Raw genomic sequence first — 22,205 nt, forward strand, 5'->3', positions numbered from 1 at the left:
TAGATAATAAACGATAGGAGTCAATTGCAGAATCATTGTACAAATCATTCATTCTATTACGTTGTTGCGCACGAAATGAATTTCACAAATTCGAAGATAAATGACCAGGAGACATAAAAACGAAGTTTAAACGAAGCTTTGAAGCCGGATGAATTATTTCATCTATTCAATCTTATTGCAAAGAAGCAAATCGTAATGGATTATACTTCAACGTTCAAACTCAAATGTTTCCTTATACAGATTTAAAACTGGATATTAACGAAACTTCTCGAAAGAGATTACATCAAAGGAAGAAACAAGCAAGCAATCTTCTGTATCTTTCGATGTGCGAAAAATTACGATTGACAAATTAAATTGTTATTCCCCGTGAAATTCGTTTCGTTCGTGACGTTCGTTCTAATATGCTGCTATCGATTTCAGGAATATCGATGGTCATCGATACCTGTACGCCGCGAGAATGACCGATTTTATTACATAACAGGAAAATATACTCGTGTAGCTAGATCGGCTCGAAGGCGTCGTATCGTATGCTTTGGTTTCTCGACTTATCGTTCGGTTCTCGTTTCCATTCCAAATCGGCGCGACGAGGTTCGAACAGGTAACCATAGTGTGTCATAACGGTTCAGAAGCCATTCCACGTTGCCGAGAATCGCCAAGTGGGAAACTGCGTATCCATGGTGGATATCGAGAGAGAAAGAGAGAGAGAGAGAGCTCTCTCGTCTCGAGATCTAAGCGTATCAGATTCATTCCAGGCCCGTTTACATATTGTTAATCGCCTCCTTATTCTTTCTTCGCGAGATTAAAGCGATTCTTGCTGACCTTGCCGCATTGTTACGACCGCTGGTACTACGAATGACGTTGTAATGGCGCTTAATGACGCTGGATTTTCTCTTCTTTTTATTTTGAAATGCGTCAAACCAGCCAATCCTCATATTTATACACGTTTAAACGATCTTTCGCGAAAGTAAAGTAAAAGATGAGAATATTTTAACGTGTTCGCCTTCGATTACTCGTTCGGTTATATATTTATTTTCTTATCCTCTTCAATTCTCTTGTGCAATATAGATACGATAAACTAAGCTACAATGTTCTTTTTTTCCCTGTTTGAGTTTAATTGCGGTTGTGTAGTTTTAAAATAAAACTATCTGCTACAACATTGTGGCTTGTGGGATGTGTGTGTGTGTGTTTCTTTTTCTTTTTCTTTTTCTGTGTTTCTCTTTTGCAAGAATGTGAAAGATTTTGTAATTTTTGAATTATATATAGTTATAATAGTCTGAAAAATAATTAATTCACTTTATTTGTTAAATTTAAATTTTTTTTATTTTTTATTTTTCATCCAAAGAAAAAATTCAAACGTACATATTGACATCTAGAATTTAACGTTTAGATTTTTGTTAGATCAGTTGTTAAGTTAATTATCAAGTTTATTTTTTTCAAAAAGAGAAGAATAACGAGGATAATCCATAATGAAATTTCCCTTCTCTTCAAATGAATTCAAGGATTAATAATGCATTTGTTGCCCGCATGTAGATTCTTACAAAATCGTGACGACACGCATTTTGATGATACATATTTAATAAAGGAAAATCAGGACGTAGAAAAGAAAATTATAAAATCTTTTTTTTTTTTTTTTCTTTGAACTTTCGAAATTTATAGATAGAAAGTTTCGTTTTCCGTCTTCTTATGATGATACAAAATGATACGAATGTTTTTTCTTTTTTACGATACAATTCTTCTTCTTTTTTTTTAATAAAATCTACAATTAATAGGAGTTAATTACAAATGCAAATAAAATAAAAGTATGCACTTGGTTCGATTCTTTTTCTATAAAAAAAAATATATCAGAATAGTAAATACTTTCCCTTGTCATTTTTACATCTTTAAATTTTAAAAAAATTATGGAATGCAAATAAAAAAAAAGTGATGTCAAGAAACATGTTTGATATTCCTTTTCGTAATCGGAATATTAAAAAAAGAAAATTGAATGATACAAATTGATTGAAAAAAAGAGAAAAAAATTGGAAATAATGTTGAAACATTAGGTGTTAATTGTCTTTGTTCGAGGAAAAAATATGAAGGAAATGTCGAGAGAAATTGCTCGAGAGAGTGATAAATTCTCTTACTCGAATACATTCTTGAAGATTTTTCGAACATCTTTTTATAACTGGATCCCATGCTTGTTGTTTTTCACAGCTTGTTGCAATTAAAAAGGAGAAAAAGAAAAATTTTTAAAAGAAATTTATCCCCGTATATCACAACATCTTTTAAACGGTATCGGATAATGTTCAATGCAAATTGGAAATTAAAAATTAAGGAGTTGCGATTCAATCGCTTCATTAATTCATTATCGAAGATTGATTAATGATAATTATTAATTGTATGCTTATATATAATAATTATTTCAATCATCCTTTAAGTCAATCACGATTTTTATTTTCTTTAATTCATCCATGAAATTAAAAATTTGCTTCAGTTAATGTCCATTATCGTCTCTTAATAAAATTTTAATTGTCGTACTGGTTCAAATACGCGTCTTAAAAATCGTTATTGCCATACACCATCGATTTCGTTACCACCTATTCTTAGCTCGTTCCCCTATGCATTTCTCTAATTTCACTCTTTCTGTATCATTAAACCGTTTCGAACAATGAAATACTTGCTATTAAACTATCCTGATGAATACATCAGGTAATATTTGTGCCGCATTTTATGCACGCTTCCAATGTGTAATTATGATATCGCCTCTTTCATTAATTCAATGGAGCATTGTGAAACAACGATATAAATCATAGCGACGGAAAATAGATAAATAAAAATACCTACCTTTTCCGTTAATAACTTAATAATTTTACATTTCGATTCTCACGCGAAACAAAATAAAAAATAATAATAATAATAATAATTTTTCTTTTCTCGGATTCTGAAAAAAAAAAAAAATATTCAAAAAAAGAACCGTGAGATCATTTTCAAGAAACAATTATCACATTTGTTATATAATAAATTTTAAATTTATCCCCCCTTTTTTAATCAATGTTTAAAAAATGCTTCGTCGACGGCGTCCTTCGATCTCTATCGATCTAAAAATTAATTAACCAAGCATAATTCGCACGCCTCTGATAAATTTTCCAAAGAAGGAAAAAGAAAAAAAAATCTTTGTTCCAATCCGTTTGTTTATTTCCCATCGAATGAAAACGTATCTCCTCTGCATCGGTGCAATAAAGATTCGGTTTTCCCTGAGAACATGATTCATGCCTGTTGCACGTGACGTTCCATAAAATTCAAACGTGTATCGAATCGATATTAAATCCATAATAACCCGATGCACTTCGCAAGGTAGCCGGAAACCCGATCGACCTTGCGTCCTCGTCAGAATCTCTAAAGTGCTTCTATACTAGGTAAGTATTACTTATTACTTATTTTATCGTCGCGAACGGTTTCGCGCGAGCAATGTTTTCCTCCCGTTCGCCATGCATACATTTACGATCGATTAACGGTCCGCGGCTAATAGTTTATTCCAGCCACCGACATATTTACGATCCCAGTCAGAGATTTGTTCCTTTTTTATTTTTTTTTTCTTTCCTCCTTTTCTCTCCTCCTCCTCCTCCTCCTCCTCCTTTTTTTCCATTCGTTCGTACAATACGTGGTATACAGATATATATTATATACTCGTTTGTAGGTATAGTGGTTGGGTGCCGCAAGTGCAACCAGTACCGGACTATGAGTCAGGCATTCTTGAATTATGTATTTGGATTAGCTGATGACTTGTTTAATGTTTACAAGCTGACACATTCTAGTTAGAATGTTCACGTGCATTGCTTGCCGCGTAAGTACATTGACATTTGTACCGTGGCACGATCACGGTCCGGATCGAATAATATTTGACGTTCGGTAATCTTTTGTCAATAACCGTGCTCTAAGATTACTTTGTGGTGTATCTGTTGATTGTTGCTGTAGCGCATGGGTTTGTGAAATAAAGTACGGTTAGATACGGTTTGATATCAATTGAGTGTTTGTAATAAAAATAGAACTCTTGTTCAATTCTCGTTCTGAGGTTTATGCATAAACGCGATTTCACGATTTGATTTGATGTTAATATTTTAATTTTTATTATATCAAACTTTTACAATCGCTCACACTTTTCTGTCCGATTGGCAAGACAACGTTTATCTCTGTTATCGAAAAATTCTTTTTTTTTTTTTTTTCGTCGTGTTCCACAATTCTCCACAAAGTTCAAAAAGTATTTCAAATTTTCGTACAAGATAAAAACTCGGTGTACGATATTCTTGGATTTAATTATTTTAGATAGCAAATGATGTAACGAATACAATGGAAATATTTTTTGTAGTCAGTTTAAGTTTTCCTACTAAATTGCTGCATCTGTATACAGCAATTATGCGGAAGTGAACAATGCAAAAAAAAAAAAAGAAAAAAAAAACTAAGTCTGCCTGAAGAAGAATTGAAAACTCTGCAGTAACTTTCCGCTTTTCTGGAAATTTAAACAAAGTTAAGAAGAATTTCGCTTTCATCATAAATTTCGTAAATTTCAAATTTTACTTGAAATTAATTTTATGGAAAATTGTATTTACTTGTTTGAATATTATACTATATACTAATGTACAAATGAAAGAAAAGAAGATTAGATTATTTGAAAGATAAGAATAAGAATTTGTGAATAATTTGAATATATTAAAATTCCTCCTTTTAGAGATACGAAAATCTCTACAAAAATTTCAACGCGATGTCAGCGATTTCAATGATTTGTTGAACTTTTTTTAATTTTTCTTTGAAAAATCCACTTAAATTGTATTAATGTTTCCGTTGATTTTTTCAATCTAACATTTTTTAATGAATTCGCATATAAAGCGAAAACAATCGAATAGTGCATCGATGTTGAGGACAACGACACCTTCGTGTCGTGCAATTATGCACAAATTGTTGTTCGTGTTTTTTTTAAATAAGTTGAAGCGACTAAATTAAGATAAACATTGTAACACAATCGTCCTATAATAAAACGATACATATTTTAGCGGCAATAAGTTTGAATAAATAGACTTGTTTCTAAATGAAAAATTATTCGAGGAAAGAAATAATAACAGAATAATTTTCGCGTAACTGGGTTTACGTAAATCCCTCGAGCAAACGAATTTTCGATTACTCATACAGACATCTATATATCGTGTGTAATTAATTTACTCCCGTTCACGAGTTCAGAAAACCACGAGTTTATCTGTAAAATATCGTTCGCTCAGGATTTTCGTTCTTTCAATGTAATTTCAAAACTTTATCTACAATGTTTATTCATCAATTCTATTATTTAGAGAGATTCTTTGCCGTTATTCCTTTATTAAATCGAACTTTTCCACTTTTCGAAATTCACAATTCGATGATTCCAACTTGTTTCCATTCAAATTGGAATTCAAATCTGTAATGACAATTAAAAACAATTATTACATTTTTTTCTACATTTTCTATTAGTAGTATAATATTAATAATAATGATATTCGATGACTCATTTTTAGCAACGTTCGGTTTTCCTTCGGAATTTATTCAGATAAGATATTTCATAATGACACTAATTAAATGTGCAAATGCTTAAAAACATTTTTTCACGATCAGAAGTTCAAACAACTCTTGAATTTCTTTTGGTGTATTGTATACACTCTGACGTCAAGAATATGGCATGTAATTTTTTTTTTCTTTCTTTCTTTCTTTTACCAATTCGATCACAATAATAACACGAGTTATAAAACAGTGGGATTTCGATTAACCGAGTTGATGAAGAGATCGGCAAACAAGATAGATCGAGGCCTACCGGATGATCAAATCTTAGGGAGAAGTAATCAAAAACGTATTCAAATATACGTTATAAATTTCCAGAAGTAAATGACAAAAGAAATTACAATAATAATAATAATAATAATAATAATAATCATGCAGCCTGTTTAAAAGTGCTTTTAAAACGTCTCTTTCCTCTTAAAAAAAAAAAAGAGAGAGAGAGAAAGATTCACTTTTAAAATTTAAAATTTAATTTCCAATCAAAATAAAATTATGATAATTTCGTATTTTAATTTTCTTATCTTGGAATATTTCTTCAATCTTGAAAAGATTGACGCCACCGTCAAAACATTTAAATGGCAACAAAAAGAATTACAACAATCCATCCCTCCCCTTTCAAAAGAAGATCGTCTCCTTGGTCACGTGTTTTCAATCTCGGATGGTGATTAGAAGAAGCGCGAAAATTTAAAATTTACTCACTTTGCGAATTGTCCAACGTGGCCTGGAGGCAAAAGAAACTAAAAACCTCCTCTCTTCCGTTCGTTCATTCTCCCCGAAAGAGAGAGAGGTGCTCGTTCCCTCGAGTGCAGAATCCCTCGAGGTAGATCGTATTCAACTGCTCCGTGGCTAAATTTAGCGGAAGGATAATTTACCGGATTCTGGTGAACGGCTCTTTTACGAGTGTTCGCCTTCTTCTTGGTCGGACATGCTCGTTATGGGGACTTCCGCGATCCCTCTCTCGAAATCATCCGACCTTCGTTAACCGTGGATCGTATCCGGCAAAAATCCACCCCCTCCTCCTCCCCATCCACCCACCATCGGTATGTATGTATTATATTGCAGGTATCCGTTCGGGTTTCTCGAGCTTGGATTCGAAATTTTCTTCTCCGTGAAAAAAAAATTTGTGAAAAAAGAAAAAAAGAAAAAAAACTTGAACCGGTTTTTCGCCTGGATATAACGCAACCAGCCTTCATCGCGAAACGAAGTACCATTTTACAGGTGTGCGGATATATTATACGCTTTACACGACGGTGTAGGATAAAATACATCCGAGGAATTTTTGAAGGAGAAATAATTATTTCGTGGTTTACTATTTGGAAATAAACGGCGTCGACCGAGCATCGCGTTTTAATTATAAAAATTTGCATCTTATAATATTTGTGGAATTGAAAGGGGATGATAAGAGAAAATCTTCGATTCGAGGAAAAGAAAAAAGAAATTGTAGATGAAGTTAAATTATGGGGAAAAAAAAAAAAAGAATCTACTTTTTTTATAATATTAAAATATATTTATATCGTTTTTTTTTTCTCGAGTTTCTTTCGAATTTATGATATAATTCTTATCTAAAAATTTTACTTATATTTATCTCACGTGTTATGATATTCTCATAGTATACATACAGATGTTCCATGTCTGGTTTAAATGTGGCGACTCTTAAATAATATTAGAAACGTGAATCTTATTTTGTACCACTCGTAAAATTACTCTTCTGTCAACCGGTTCGCTTTTGAAAGACAAATGTGCGTTTTAAAGATTTCATGTACTATGAACGTTAAGTTTATTACTCATTAAATGCTAGTTTAGTTTATTGCCAAGAAGATTGAAGCTTTTGTTCGGGATGAGACTAAACGATCGGAATATCCAACGATTAGAAATAAATTATTAAGAAATAAACTCTTTCTCTATTTCTATTATTTTTGCAACTTTGAAATATAGAAATTCGAGCCAATTTCATCGGGAATAAGACCAGTCTTCGTTCGCATATTTATAAATTTGTTGCAAATCCTAAAAAAAAAAAAAAAATACACGTATTATTTGTACAAAAAGAAATACAAAAATCTTATAATTTAAAATACAGTTTCAAAACAGGAAATGCCTTTATCTTCGATGAATTCTTTTTGCATCTTATCTATCTTTCCAACTAGTTGTTAATCAATCTATGATCGTTCTACCTCACTGATTCCCGTCAACATTTCGCAATAGACATATTTTGAACCGCTGCGCTGAAGTATCAAGGCTCTCGTGTCACAGGTTTTACTGTCACATGCTTTCGAGATTACTTATTTAACATAAGAAAGGCGTATCTTGGGTGTATATTGTAAAATAAATATATCGAACTAAGTGTTAAATCTATTTGCAACGATAAATTTGTCGAAAGTTTTATTCGATACACTTGATATGACGATAATGATTGTATCCCATTGTTCGAGGTATATTTAAAAAGAAGAAAAGTTACGACCGCCATAATTTTTTTTTTAATACCACAATAACAATATTCTATAAAATTATAATCTGACTCCTTCGTTTAGATGATCTTGGGTTCAAAAATCTGTACGTATCGATTATGATTTACGATCAATATCGATGAAATATATCAGGATCAAATATCGATATTAAAATATCGATGGATTATACTCGTTTGATATTTAATACAGTGATAGTAAACGATCGTAGTGAAAAATATGAAAAAAACACTCTGCAATTATTTTTATAATTTTACCCAATTTTTATTTAATTATATTTGATGCAAGATATGAAATAAATAATCAAAGGCGCCACGGGATGGCGAAGATGAAGTGACTAGACAAGTGGCATGTTTGCCATATAATAGTCGGCTAGCTTAAATATAATTTAGAGATACCATTTAGCTGCATCAATTTCCTGGATTAAAACCGCTCAAAAATTAAACTACGAAACGACGTTACGGTACAGATTCGTGACGTGATATTGCAGAAACATTTCAGTAATTATCTCCAGCATTTAAGGCTACAATTATGATAAAACTACACAATTTACAACCGATCGTTTTCCACGAAATAATTCGCACATCAACTTTGTATACACCTTTTTTTTCGTTCCGCTGTTTATTTTCTGTTATAAATAATTATTAAATAGATCGAAATTAAAGCGATATACACGAACAAATATTTAAAATATATTCCATTTTTATCAGCATAATGTTATTTAATAATCCTTCTCGACGAGAAAAATCTTGATTAATTGAATCAAATTGGCAAACGATTATAAAGAAAAATGATATTCTAATTTAATAGAAAGTAAATTAAATTTAGAACTAAATTATATTTAGAAAGTAGAAATATAATGATATGGAATAAGTTTTTCGATTTTGATAAATTTTATTCTAATTTTCTCTTTTCCTTTTTTTTCAGGTACGGTGAAAAGCAACGAAAAGTCGACAGTCAAGAGCTCAGTGGTATACAATTGCTTTCTGCAACTGCTTATCAACTGAAGAAACCCTATCAGCAACTCCTAATACCGATCACAATATGGATCGGTATGGAGCAAGCGTTCATCGGAGCAGACTTTACACAAGTGAGTAATTAAGGGGCTTGAGAAATCCTATGAAATGCTAATTTATCGCGTATATATAAAAATCGAATAGTATATTTAGAGAATTTCATTTTTTTTTCTTCTTCGATCAATCCTCACGTTGATACTGAAAATTGAATAACAATTAATGTACATGCATCGATTAATCTTTGCATGAATAATTCAGGTCCAAGTAACAAGCAGTAAGTACGTAAATAAGTACTTAAAGTGCACTTGTACTTAGAATTATTATGAAATTAGAAACTTTTCATTCAAAAGATTCTCAAATCCATTCGTATCATCGTTATTCGATCATCCTCATATTTGCCATCGAATTAAGTTTCAAGTTTATAATTTTATTACCATAATCACTGAAATTAGAAATTGAATAATGTCGGAAACGTAAAGGCCTATATAAGAATTAACCGCAATAGAATAGATTTCTGTATAATCTATCCCAAAAGGATAATTCTTTAAGATTCTTTTATCTTACCATCAATGCAATAATGCTTTTATTAACAATGGATAAGAATTAAAATAAGATTTAAGAAGACACGAATATATTATACGAATATATTATTATTTTCAAATTACACAGGATTACAGAGGATTAGCAAGAGAGTTTAATAATAAAGGGGTTAATAACCCAAAAAGTAAACTATTTTTTAATCAGAAATTCATTAATCAAGTTTCCAAGAGTTGGACGATATATTGTTTGCCGATTTCTTTTCTTAAACAACTGGAGGCAATTATTTACGAGTCACGAGGCAGAACAATCGAGCAACAACTCGCCCACGCTCGGTAGAAAATGAACGAGCCTGTTGTCAGTGGAAACTTCATTTCGATAAGGCCATCGATTACGAATAGCCGATTATGCATTCGAGGATGAATCTCTTCGAAGGAACAGGCTAAGAATGGACGACGACGGTCTCATGATCGACGATTTAAAAGTATAATAATATTGGTTACAATAATGGCGATGCAATATTATCCATCGATTATCCAAGAATTCTCGCGTTGCTTGTTTCAGAATAGTTACAACACAGATTCGATCTTTTTAGATTAGCCAACACATCAAAAATAAGTTCATGGCATGGCTAATGATCCTATTATTTTTTTTCTCACTAACAACTCTGATCTATTTTCTAATTTTTTCAATGTTTTAAAAAAATTTTGAAAAAGTTCAAATTTACTTGCTGAATCTTTACTTTGTTATCCAATAGACACTTGGAATAATTATTGAAAGTACATTATTAGATTATTGGATTATTGAACACTTTTTAATAAAGGACAACAAAATTACGTTTAAAAGAAAAACAAACGATTCAAGAATAACAGTAATCTAATCTATAATAATATGAACATTCATAAAATTTCTCTAGATTCTATGATACAATATTTTACGCAATATAATTTTTGCACTATCTCAAATCTCCTCTCCCTCGTAATAAAAATATATCTATTCTTTCACAAAAAACATTTATTGATTATTATATTTACAATTATATAATTTTCCTCATTAAATCGATGAATTAAATCGTGTCGTGTTTAATCATGAAAATTCCCGCGGTACATTGGAACAAAAAAAAAAAGAGAAAAAGACGCAGTCAACAAAAATAGACGCTAAAACCATTAATGATTATTCTCATCAGATTCAACAACAAAAACTTGGCTAGGATCACCCGGATACAAACCGGATACAGAACGGCAGGTTCATGATGCGTAACGGCCATACGAGGTCGAGCAATTGTTCTCCGGAAATACATACTACTGATCACAGATATGCTGAAATATCGGCTGAAGCACGCATCCTTTGGCTTTAAAGCGCTGAATGACTTCAAATTATAAGTTGTATAATATATACGATTACGCTCTACCGATCGGGGAACGCTACTGTTTAAAAAGATACGTGAGGTGTATCGACGTTGATCGATTAACAACACATTTCAATTTTACGAAATAATATGAATTATGAATTAAAATAGAAACGGTATAAAAAGCGAATCCGTAATTTTTCGGTAAAGAAACGAAATTGAACCAAAAAAAATCAGTCCAAAGTATGGGCTACGCACAATACCATATGTAAAATACGGTTAATCATCCATAAATCCGAAAAAATCGATAGACTAACCATACCTAATAATAATACCATCAGCTATAATAATTACACACAATAATAAAACTTCTCGAAACCGCGAATATCTCTTTGCCCATAATTTTTCAATCAAATTACACCCCATCGAAGATGACCAACTGACGGCCCCCTCTTGCTGCCCCCTTCTTTGATCGTTGTTATATCTTTGCGCGCACGCAAAGAGGAGGGAATGAAGAGGAAGAAGAAGAAGGAGAAGAAAAAAAATATAGATGATACAGTTTGGAGAAGGCAAACTTGTCCGAAACCAGTTCGGTGATGAAATATGCGGGCAAATTGGGCAAGGAATAAAGTGATTCGGCGAATAAAACGCTACTGGAAAATATCAGGATACCTGATGGGACGCGCGCTACCTTTCATTGGATCAGCTGGTTCGACGTGTTATAAATAGCCCAGAATTTTATTCTTGCGGCAATTCCCCGATACCACTTCCATACCGGGAATCTCGTGAACCAGTATTTCTTCTTTTTTTCTCTCTCTCTCTCTCTCTACGGGTGCATCGACGGCCTGGCCTGTGCAGCTATCAGCACGATGTGGCTAAATGAAAGCGCGTAGAACGCGTCCTCGCTCTATCGCGTCGTATGAATTTTCCTTCCAATTTTAAAAGGGACGAAAAATATTTATCTATTACATTAATTTACGAGATTTATTGTCGGAATATGTATTGAAAATTTGTTGTAGAGAATTTCCATTCACGATAGATGTTCCATAAACGAACATTTATTCTCGTCCTCGCAAATTGTTGCGACATTTTATAATCGTGACACTTTCCTTTTTCAGGCTTATATTTCCTGCGCGTTGGGCGTGCATCGAGTTGGCTACGTAATGATCTGCTTTGGAGTTGTGAACGCTATTTGCTCCTTGGTCTTTGGATCTTTAATGAAATTCGTCGGCAGGCAGCCACTTATGGTGCTGGGCGCCATCGTCCATGTTAGTCTTATCGTCGTGCTACTCCACTGGAAACCGAACCCCGATAATCCTTATGTTTTTTACTCTGTTTCTGGACTTTGGGGTGTCGGTGATGCTGTATGGCAAACGCAGGTGAACGGTACGTATTGCGAATTAGTATATTATATATTTTAATGTGAATATAAATTTTCATTCTATTTAGAGTTTTTAATTTTAGAAATAATTTCAAGTTAAAATTTATTTTAATACCTTTTATCAGATTCTTGATATCTTTGAAATAACATTGGTTCTTCGTATCGACAAAAATTACGGTTATTTATTTCTAATCGGAATAATAGTGCAACTATATGTACTTGTAATTAGTGTAAAATATCACGTGTAGTGTAACTTTATGTCTTAGATAAAAGATACCTTGACATGAATTTGTAAAGAATTATTAAAGAGGATATTTTTTTTTTATGTTATTTATCTTGTACATAAGTTGTAAAAATATATCTAAAAATATTTTCAATCGATATGATTAAGTGTGATTACATAGCGATTACACAGAATTGTAGAAATAAAATTGTTTGAAAAAATTTTTCGAAGAGATATTTAGCCTTGTTTCGAAAAAAAAAAAGAAAGAATTATTCGATTATTGCATTACGGCATTCAGACGTTATATGTAACTTGTGATACAGACTTTATCGATATTTACTAGATTTTCCTATTTTCAATCGAATGTGATCACAACGAATCTATTCTTTAATAGGAAAAAATCTCTTTTTATCAATCAGATAATGGAAACAAATTAGATTATGATTATCTGAGGAGATAAAAGATTTTTGACAAAAAAGACTTGGAATTGTTCAAGCAATAGAGGAAAAAATTAATATCCAATGAATCTTAATTCTTACTCATTTCTACGTATTCAGTTCAAATGCAATAAATTAATAGATATCAGCTATTCAAATTTATATTCAACAACTGTTATGTATCATTCGTCTCGCTCAATTGAATTCCACGCAACAACGAAATTTTCCTGATTCATCGCTTCTATCCGATACATCCTTATCCTGTAATGATATCATCAGCTGTTTACAGATTTCTTTGTTCTTTCGGAAGATTTGATGTTGTCTTATTCTTATAAATACTCTAACTATATAACCAAATATATAATTCATGTATTTATCGTTTCATCAAAGTTAATATCAAACCTTATGGTGCCATTTTCGTCGTTTTGTTACCAATTCTCTTCGACACGCGATCACGATGCATCCTAGACATGTTCATATGACATTCATCTACATACGCACACGTATCGTTCTGCGAATCACGTTTCATTCGTGAAACAATAGCCCAGCCAATCGTTCGTTCCATTCCTAATCAATCGTCGTACCTTATTCCCATTTATAAAATGTCAATTTTCTTTCAACTTATACCCGCTCTGTGCATAATAGAATATATTTTACGAAATAAATCGACACTTGGTATGAAACATATTCAAAATGAAATATCTTCTTTCTTTTCCAGGTCTGTATGGCACCCTGTTCAGGCGTAACAAAGAAGCAGCATTCTCAAATTACAGACTGTGGGAGAGTGCCGGTTTTGTGATAGCATACGCGTACAGCACCCATCTATGCGCCCGTATGAAGCTGTACGTGATGCTAACAGTGTTACTCGTCGGAACCTGCGGATACATTGTAGTCGAGCTGTTGCACAGGCGTAAGCAGAAAAGGCTGAAGGCCATCGCGGATGATCCAAAGGCTGCTCAAGCGGAGGCGAATCAAGTGGAGGAGACCGACGATGAAAAGGACGATATCGACGACGATATCATTATAACTCATCTCTGAAACGACATCATGCACCGACGAGGAATCTCATCAGTGACTTGATCGACTCTTCTCTTTTATTCTTCCTTATTGCTTTTTTCCTATAGTAACGAACATGATTACACCAGGGGGCAAATATATACGTAGACGCAGGGATACATCATCGATCCTCGATCATCTCTGAACGAGTGATCAGAAACCCGTCATGGAGAAGTATACCATGATTGTTACCCGTTTATAGGAAGCGTAAGGATAAATATTTCTCTTTCGAAGAATGTAGAACAGAAATTAAGATAAGATCGGTGATACGAGTAGGGCCGTGAATCGAATTATTGTCTTTATTATTCGTATTGCTGATACACGTGATTAAATTGTTGTACATTCGTCTTAAGATGAATCGTGGGTAAAAAAAAGGAAAAAAAAAAAAAGTATCGCAGGATATGATAAGATGCCTAAGATGCTCTTATTAGAGCGCTTTTTAATATTCTTTTTCGAATTTTCTTTCCTCTCCTTCTAGTAGATTGTTTTTTTTTTATTATTATTATTATTATTAATTCTATAACTCTATAAATTTCATGTTAAACACGCCTCGTTCATTATCGTCACGTTATCGTTGGGCTTATTCCCCCCCTCCCCCCCGTGTTTTTTCTTTTTTCTTGCATCGAAAAACGAAAAAGACAAACACATGTAACGCGACAAAGCTCGCGGACCAATTGTACGAAGAAACACGTTCCTTCGGTTCCACCGGTTTTGGAAACCGAAAAAGTGTGAAAGAATAAAAAAGCAAGAAATCGACTCATACAAAATTGATGAGGGATAAGGAAATGCGCGAAATGTGTATTACTTCGTGGATGTGTTGTTATTACAATATGTATCATTTTGTAGAGATTCTATACGACGATTCCATTGTCAACAATAAAACGAATTGCTTGCCTTCACGGTGCTAGAAGCGCGTTCCGATGCCATAATCGTTTTTATGCGTTTTATATCTAGCGTTTATATCTTTGATCTTCACTTAAGTGTAAGTTTATTGATTAAAAAGAAAAAAAAAAAAAAAAAGAGAAATATGAAAATAATAGATATTGATGTAAAATGATCATTGAGAACGGCTTCAAATATTTGATAATAGATTATTAGATAAGTTTGATCTTTTTCAAATAGTACAAAAGGGAAAATGATTAAGAAAAATAACAATCTATGTTTAATAAACGTTACATATTATAATAATAGATGAACACGTAAAAAAAAAGGTTAATAATTCGTTAAACGAATTTGAAACAATCCTGTATTATTATATATATCTATAAGATGTTAGATCTACCCATTGCTACTATGTGGAAGCGCTTCGTAGCAACTTGCCATTAAGTTTTATCGGAATTGTGTCCCAGTTTTGTGATAAAAAATCGGATGCGTTCCCATAACGAACGATTCGATCGTGAATCCGCTTATCTTGTATATATATTATGGATAGCAATTGTATTATGCGGTGAAATGGATATTCCATTTGAATGCGTTGTTTTTTGGCTGAGCGAAGCCATGATTTTTAAAACTATAAAAACGGGCCGATTTCGTGTCTTCATTGTTTTCTTTTTTTGTGTTATGATTACAGATGCACTTGGATCAAAAAAGCCACTTGGATCGAGCCTGTCAGATTTTCTTTTTTCTTTTTTCTTTTTTTTTTTTTTTTTTTTTATGAAAAATTTAATAACGAAGAAAAGAAATTCGAAACAATGCAATCTTTTCTTTTGATTCGATTAAATCAGGCTAGGTTTGTCGTGGAAAATAGGCCGGGATTGTGCATCTGCATTCGATCGATGAAACAAAATGTCGAAGAAAAAACTAGCTCACGAAGAAATAGTCTCAAAAGAAACATTTCATGTTTTTACCATCGCCAGAGAGTACCATCCACGAGAAAGAACGTAGATCGTTAAATTGTCCGATGCGTTCCTCATGTTGCATCACGAAATGCTCCCAATTATCAGTATGATCGAAATCATCATTAAGAAACGTAGGAACGAAATCATAATTAAGCATGATCTTAATTACATACGTTAGAAACAATAACGAAATATTAATGACGTATTAGTTTATAGATTTAAGGATCATTGTAGTCGATAATTTAACGTTAAGTATTCCACAAAATTTATTTTTCATAGATAGATCCCTTGTTTCTTTTCTTTCTTTCTTTCTTTTTTTTTTCTTTTTTTTTTTTTAGATCAAAAAAAAAAAAAAAAGAACTGAAAGCAAAATGGTTATTATACACATATATATATATGTTTATCTTTTCGCGAAAATTCATAATCGGTTATAAGTATGAAGGGGAAAAAAATAATGTTGTTTTATTCATATAAAATAATTCTAAAAGGAAAAAAAAAAGAGATTCTATCATAAATATATAATATTGAATCAGTATTTTGTTGCCCGAATTCAATTGTATTATTATGCGGTAATTATTAATGATCGTTCGATGATCACGTATGATGAACATACTGACCTATTGTAATATCGTCCCTCTCGACAGTATGTAGTACTTATTCCGTCCATCAATCGATAAGATTGCTCAAGAATCTTTAACATAAGATTAGAGTATCAATAAAACGTATGTCGTACTTATATCTTTATATATATATATATATATATATATATATATATATATATATATATATATATACGCAAAGCCATTCCGATGGTTTAAAAATGTATAATTTCCAAAGAAATTAATGACTTTAATTAGCATTCTTATTAACGAAAGAAAAAAGATGAGCGTCGCTCAAAGAAAGCTTCACGAATCATCTATCTTTCATCGAATGGCTGAAATTTATATATTGTTAACTTTCTCTTTTCTTTTTCTTTAATAATATAATAGATTATAAAGAAACGGATCAGAAACATACATATTTCTCTTTGTACAAAAGGAGGATGAATCTTTTGCGGAAAGTATTAAGACAATACTCTATACAATTGTATAAAGAAAACTTTCACGTGCATCGTGTTGTTTTCCTCTTTCGATAAATCGAAAGCAATATTTCATTACAAAGTTTGTAACAGACTTTTATATTTGTTGTCATTTAGTTACCTACAATATCTTTTCCTGTGATGTTATACAAGAAATCAGACGAATTATAAACGAATCCATTACATTATAAATAATGAAACTCTTATTTATAAAAAGAGTTTTAGAAATAATGTCTTCCTGGATGATTTGAAGTTTGGAGGAAAAAATATTTGATGTAAGTAAGTATACATGTTACACAGTATTGTTTATTTGATAAATCATTGTTTATTTACAGCTTTATTCCTTAAGTTTAGATTAATTAGGCCACTTGAGCAAGTAAACTAAATATAGAATTACTTAACAATAAACTACTTAACAATAAATTTGTTACAAATTATTTATTCTGAGCTGCAAGTTAAAATTTTTATTTAATAATATAATATAAATTTATAGTAAAATTCTTTTTATAATTAATGCAATGATAATTCATAAACATTCTTAAAACATCCTAATAGAAGACAATTTCTAAAAGTATATTTATTTGGAACAAACTTTGATAATTTATATCTATTTTTTTTTTATCTACTATTTAATTAAAATACAATTAATTTTTTTAATTCAATTTGTAAAAACTTCTGCTTTGCAATATACTATATGTATCTATATGTGTATGTGTGCGTGCACGTTTGCAAAATATAAGTACATTATTTTTATTGCAATTTGTGCAAGTTTTTATCTACTTGCACGTATCGAAATTAATTATTTATTTTGATATGGTTATACAAATTTTTTCAATAACCTTTTCTATTATAAATGTCTAATTGACGTTATTATTAATGTATTTCTATAGTATACTTTTTTAACCGAAATATGTTTGTTAAAACTATTAAATGCGAGACATCACTTTTTATTACTTTAAATTGTACTCAGTTTGTTTCTGAACTATGAGGACCTCTATAATATGATAATTTTTTTTATCATTTCAAAACGTTTTGATGTAATTTAAATAAATTATTAAAAAAATACTCATTTTTATTTGCTTGATATTAAAACTAAATATATACATATATATTTTTTAATTTATATCACATAATATTAATGTTAAAAATAAAAAATTCAACAAAATATATATAGTAAACAATTCTTAATTCTAAACAACTAATAACAATAAAAATACTCATACTATTTCAATAATAATATTTTCTATTTTTCAAAGTTTCATTGGAAGATAGAATTAACAACCTAACTACAATAAATATCTATAAAAAATTCTCTATTAAATAAAAAACAATTTGTATGATTATTTATCGTTAAAAATTCGAATATATCTTTTCTTGTAATATTGTGTATAAAATATAGTAGAGTATATATGTTTATGTAGTATGCGAAAAATTATATATGTAATTGATAACATTTTGCGGCAACTATAAATCTAATATGCGTGTCTAAAAGTTAATATCACGAACAAGAACAGGAATATTCTCTTCTGTGTATTGTCAACATATTGAAATGATGCGTATTTTTTTTTTTTTTTTCATTTCACATTTACATACTTATATAAAAAAATATTCTGAGTCAGAGTAAAAACGGATGAAAATTAATCGAGAGAAGAGTATATCTCGTTCTTTACTGTCTAATTTTATTACCTTAGTGCAAACTAATGGTGCACACCACATGCGCGCGTGTCGTATCTCAGTAAAAATTGACTATGTTTTTTTACTTGACTAGCTTCGATATGTATTCGCTTATCGCATTTATTCTCACAACCAGCCGAAATCCATTCCGGTTAATTGGTAGAAACGTTGATTGAATGGACGATAAAAATCTCTCAATCGTTGTATAGCTACAGGATCTATATAAGGATGACTACGACCTTTGTTTTTACCTTAAAAATAATATATAAATTATTACATAAAGCTATAAATTCTTAAAAATTTTTATTTTTTTATGATTTAGCATTGATCAAAAAATAAATAAATAAATAAATAAAATGTAATGAAATATAGTACATTTATTTATATATTGTATATATATTTATTTTTCATATTGTTACAATTTTTAGTTGACTTACCAAGGCAATGGGGTGTAGGACGTTCCTCAGATTTGAGCAGACAAGGGAATCCTTTTGTGGCATTGAAATAAAAATGTTTCTCACAAATAACTCTTTTTAGGCCTAAAAAATCCTGAACCCTCGTAATCTCGGCGACAGGATCCATGATTAATCTTTCTCCGGATACAAAAAGAAATTGTGATAATGGAAAATATTGAAGCCATCTCTCCAAATGTCGTGCGTATACTCCGATTTTCAATGGTACCCATGATGTGTCCACGATCTTCGATCCATTCAAAAACGCTAAATCCTCGAATCTCGGCATATTAGCACGTTTGCTCTTCACTTGAGTATAATCGGATATCGCTCGAGTAACTGGATCCCTTACCACAAGAATCAATTTCATCCCTGAATTCATGCGTTGTACTCTCCTCGGTACTTCACTTGTTACAAAGTACGATGGGGTTTTCTCCATTGTGATTTGAGTGGCTAAAGTTGGAGGCATCCTATGTCTATAATATACCAAAAGATAATTTTTTTGTTTAATTATATTATTTGTAATTTTTAATTCTAGCAAAATAATAAAGATAAAATAATTGGTTCAGTGTATTGAATTAATTAAATTATTAATTCAAATATTAATGAAATTTATTGCTAATAAAATGAAATCAATCCATAAAATTGAGAGCATAAAGATGTATGATAAAAAAAATTACCTATACCAATGAAATCCTTTGATATAATGATGATCAAAAAAATGTACTTCAGATCCAGCAGCACGAATAGCAGGATGCAATCTTAAAAATTCTAACAACGCTCTTGTCCCGCCTTTTTTAACACCGATTATCAAAGCAGTTGGTAATTGTTTACTTGGCATTAAACCTTGCTGTTTCAAAATCTGATATTTTCGCATGAATCCTGTGTTTCCTTTAACAGTGTTGTTGCCTGCCCAAAGCGACACCAGATGAAGTTTCGATAGTTTTGAGTGTTTCGATTCGACATCATTTATCAGAGAGGATTCCTTGATTGTTAAACGGTCCAAATTCGGATCGCGAGCGAAAGAAACGAAATTTCTGGGTTTTTGTAATGCTACTTTGCCAGACAAACCGGCAAGCAGTAATGAATTGTCGATTAGAAAAATCCAGATGAGAATTACCAAAAAACAGGCTGGAACCAGGATTTTTTTCGACCAAGGCCCTTTTCTAATTTCCATCCTGAACTTAAGAATCGTCGTATTTTACTGGCATCCTGGATTCCATTATATCATCAAACTTTCAGTCTTCTATTTCCATGATAGAAATTTCCATATGTTAGAATACATATTTTTGCATCTATCAAATCTATAAAAAATTTTACTATAAAATTTGTCAGATGTATATTGATTTTTTAATACATAATTATAATTATTATTTTGTATTATTATAATAAAAATTTATATAAAGTATTAAAAAAGATATTATAAGATATTATAATATAAAAATTATAATATAAAAATTTAAATATTTAAAAATCGAATATACTGCAACATTAATACTGCAAAATAACATGTTTGATTATCCATTTGATCATGCTTGATGAACTGGTTGCATCTTATTAGGCGGTAAATTGCATACATACAGAATAGTTGTCCATTATATTTGGAATATTTTGTTAAAGAAGGATAAATATATGAATATATATACTATATATTTACTTGTACTATGAAAATTAATAAAAAATATATGTAAAAAAAAATATATAAAATAATATTTAATTTTGCAAATAATACTTCACAATTATAAGTATTCAAATATATCGTTTTTGATTTAAAAAATAAAAAAAAATAAAAGCTTTTTAAAAAAACTTATAAATTATTTTACAATAAAATATATTATAAAAATATTTCATTGTAATTCACATTCATATTCAAATAATAGTAAGTATCGTAATTATATAGATATTGTGATAATAAATTACGTCTAATTTTTTACTAAATTTAATAGATTTTTAATAAATTTTTTTATTCTCATAAATATATTTTATAAAATGCATGCAAAACAATATATCCTATTATATTAACGAAACAAAATGTATATTCAATATAAATTAGTAGAAAATGTTTACATATTTAATACAATATCTCACCTTCATGTTGTAAAATGTCCGACTGTCCATTAATTTTGCAGACTATACATAATGCTGATTGATCGTGATATTCGCTTCTTTCTAGGAAATAGATGTAAGGATATATGATTTTAGATTAAAGGAAGTGCACATTTAACGCATTATCAGTCGGCGCATTCGTAACAATCGATAACACGGAACGAGTAGAAGGGAGAAAAGATAGTACAACACAAGACGTATCGATGAGATTTCATAGCTACCGAATTAGATAATAAAAAGTTAAATTAAACTTCATTCTTGTTGAATTTTTCGTGTTTTATTTAGATTCGAGTGTGATACAGCGTTTGTTGATTGCATTGCGCGCTAGAAACTTTTTCTCTTCATGCTGCTCGTCCACATTGTTGTGTTCGAGTATACTGAAATATGCGATACTGGCGCCACATTTCTTAATGTGGAACAGCTTGAAAACTAGCTGGAAAGCAATATAGATCTTATGATATCGAATAACCGAATCAAGCTTAAAAATCGAAATATATAATTTTATCAATATAAGATTAAGTGACAGATTAATAACTTTCATAAACAATTCATGATATATCGTATAGAAAAAAACATCATTTTAAAAGAAGGAAATTAGGAAAAAATTTGAATATTGTGTGTTAAGATATAAATCAAGATTAAAATCAAATATAAAATAAAATAAAATAGTGAAAATATATTAGAAATTAAAAAAATAGAAATGAAATATTATTACATAATAATGAAAATTTAGTATTAATCTTATAATATAAATATTAATTAGCAATATTTATTACTGAAATTTAATGAAATTTTATATTTAATACATTTAATATATTTTATATATAAATATTTATAAATATAAATATTTCTATAAATTTATAATTTTAATTGTCGAATATATTAATAAAAATATAAAAAAAAAAATCAAATTTTATATATAAACAAAAATGAAATATTCAGTATTTGTGTTAAATAATCATTTGTATTATATTTGCAGTATCATTAAGTAAATGCTTCTATGTAATATCTAATATTGGTATTAAAAAATTTATTTTTGAA

General features: G+C 30.4%; 2 protein-coding genes across 2 annotated transcripts in view; one reads left to right on the top strand and one right to left on the bottom strand.

The window, feature by feature from the left end:
* Positions 1–17,026, top strand: part of LOC107997729 (UNC93-like protein) — a 43,332-nt gene extending 26,306 nt beyond the window's left edge. Inside the window, exons 4-6 of the mRNA XM_017056513.3 lie at positions 8,946–9,108; positions 12,038–12,305; positions 13,679–17,026. Coding sequence (XP_016912002.1) covers positions 8,946–9,108; positions 12,038–12,305; positions 13,679–13,998 — 751 coding nt within the window. The 3' untranslated portion in view covers positions 13,999–17,026. The remainder of the gene's footprint in view (positions 1–8,945; positions 9,109–12,037; positions 12,306–13,678) is intronic.
* LOC107997773 (heparan sulfate glucosamine 3-O-sulfotransferase 6) lies at positions 15,630–21,554 on the bottom strand. Its single transcript, XM_017056608.3, has 4 exons — positions 21,147–21,554; positions 19,739–20,362; positions 19,044–19,534; positions 15,630–18,857 (listed from the first exon to the last, which is right to left on the bottom strand). Exons 2-4 carry the CDS (start codon positions 20,233–20,235, stop codon positions 18,733–18,735), a joined length of 1,113 nt encoding a protein of 370 aa, XP_016912097.1. The 5' UTR covers positions 20,236–20,362; positions 21,147–21,554; the 3' UTR covers positions 15,630–18,732.
* Positions 21,555–22,205: the final 651 nt, after the last annotated feature.

This window comes from Apis cerana, linkage group LG11 (genome assembly GCF_029169275.1).
Source record: "Apis cerana isolate GH-2021 linkage group LG11, AcerK_1.0, whole genome shotgun sequence".
Taxonomy (NCBI): domain Eukaryota; kingdom Metazoa; phylum Arthropoda; class Insecta; order Hymenoptera; family Apidae; genus Apis; species Apis cerana.

Coding starts and splice junctions, on each gene's coding strand:
- LOC107997773 (XM_017056608.3), bottom strand. CDS start 20,235: ATGGAAATTAGAAAAGGGCCTTGGTCGAAAAAAATCCTGGTTCCAGCC. Junction 19,535..19,738: donor AAAGGATTTCATTGGTATAG/GTAATTTTTTTT, acceptor GGTATATTATAG/ACATAGGATGCCTCCAACTT. Junction 18,858..19,043: donor TCCTACACCCCATTGCCTTG/GTAAGTCAACTA, acceptor ATTATTTTTAAG/GTAAAAACAAAGGTCGTAGT.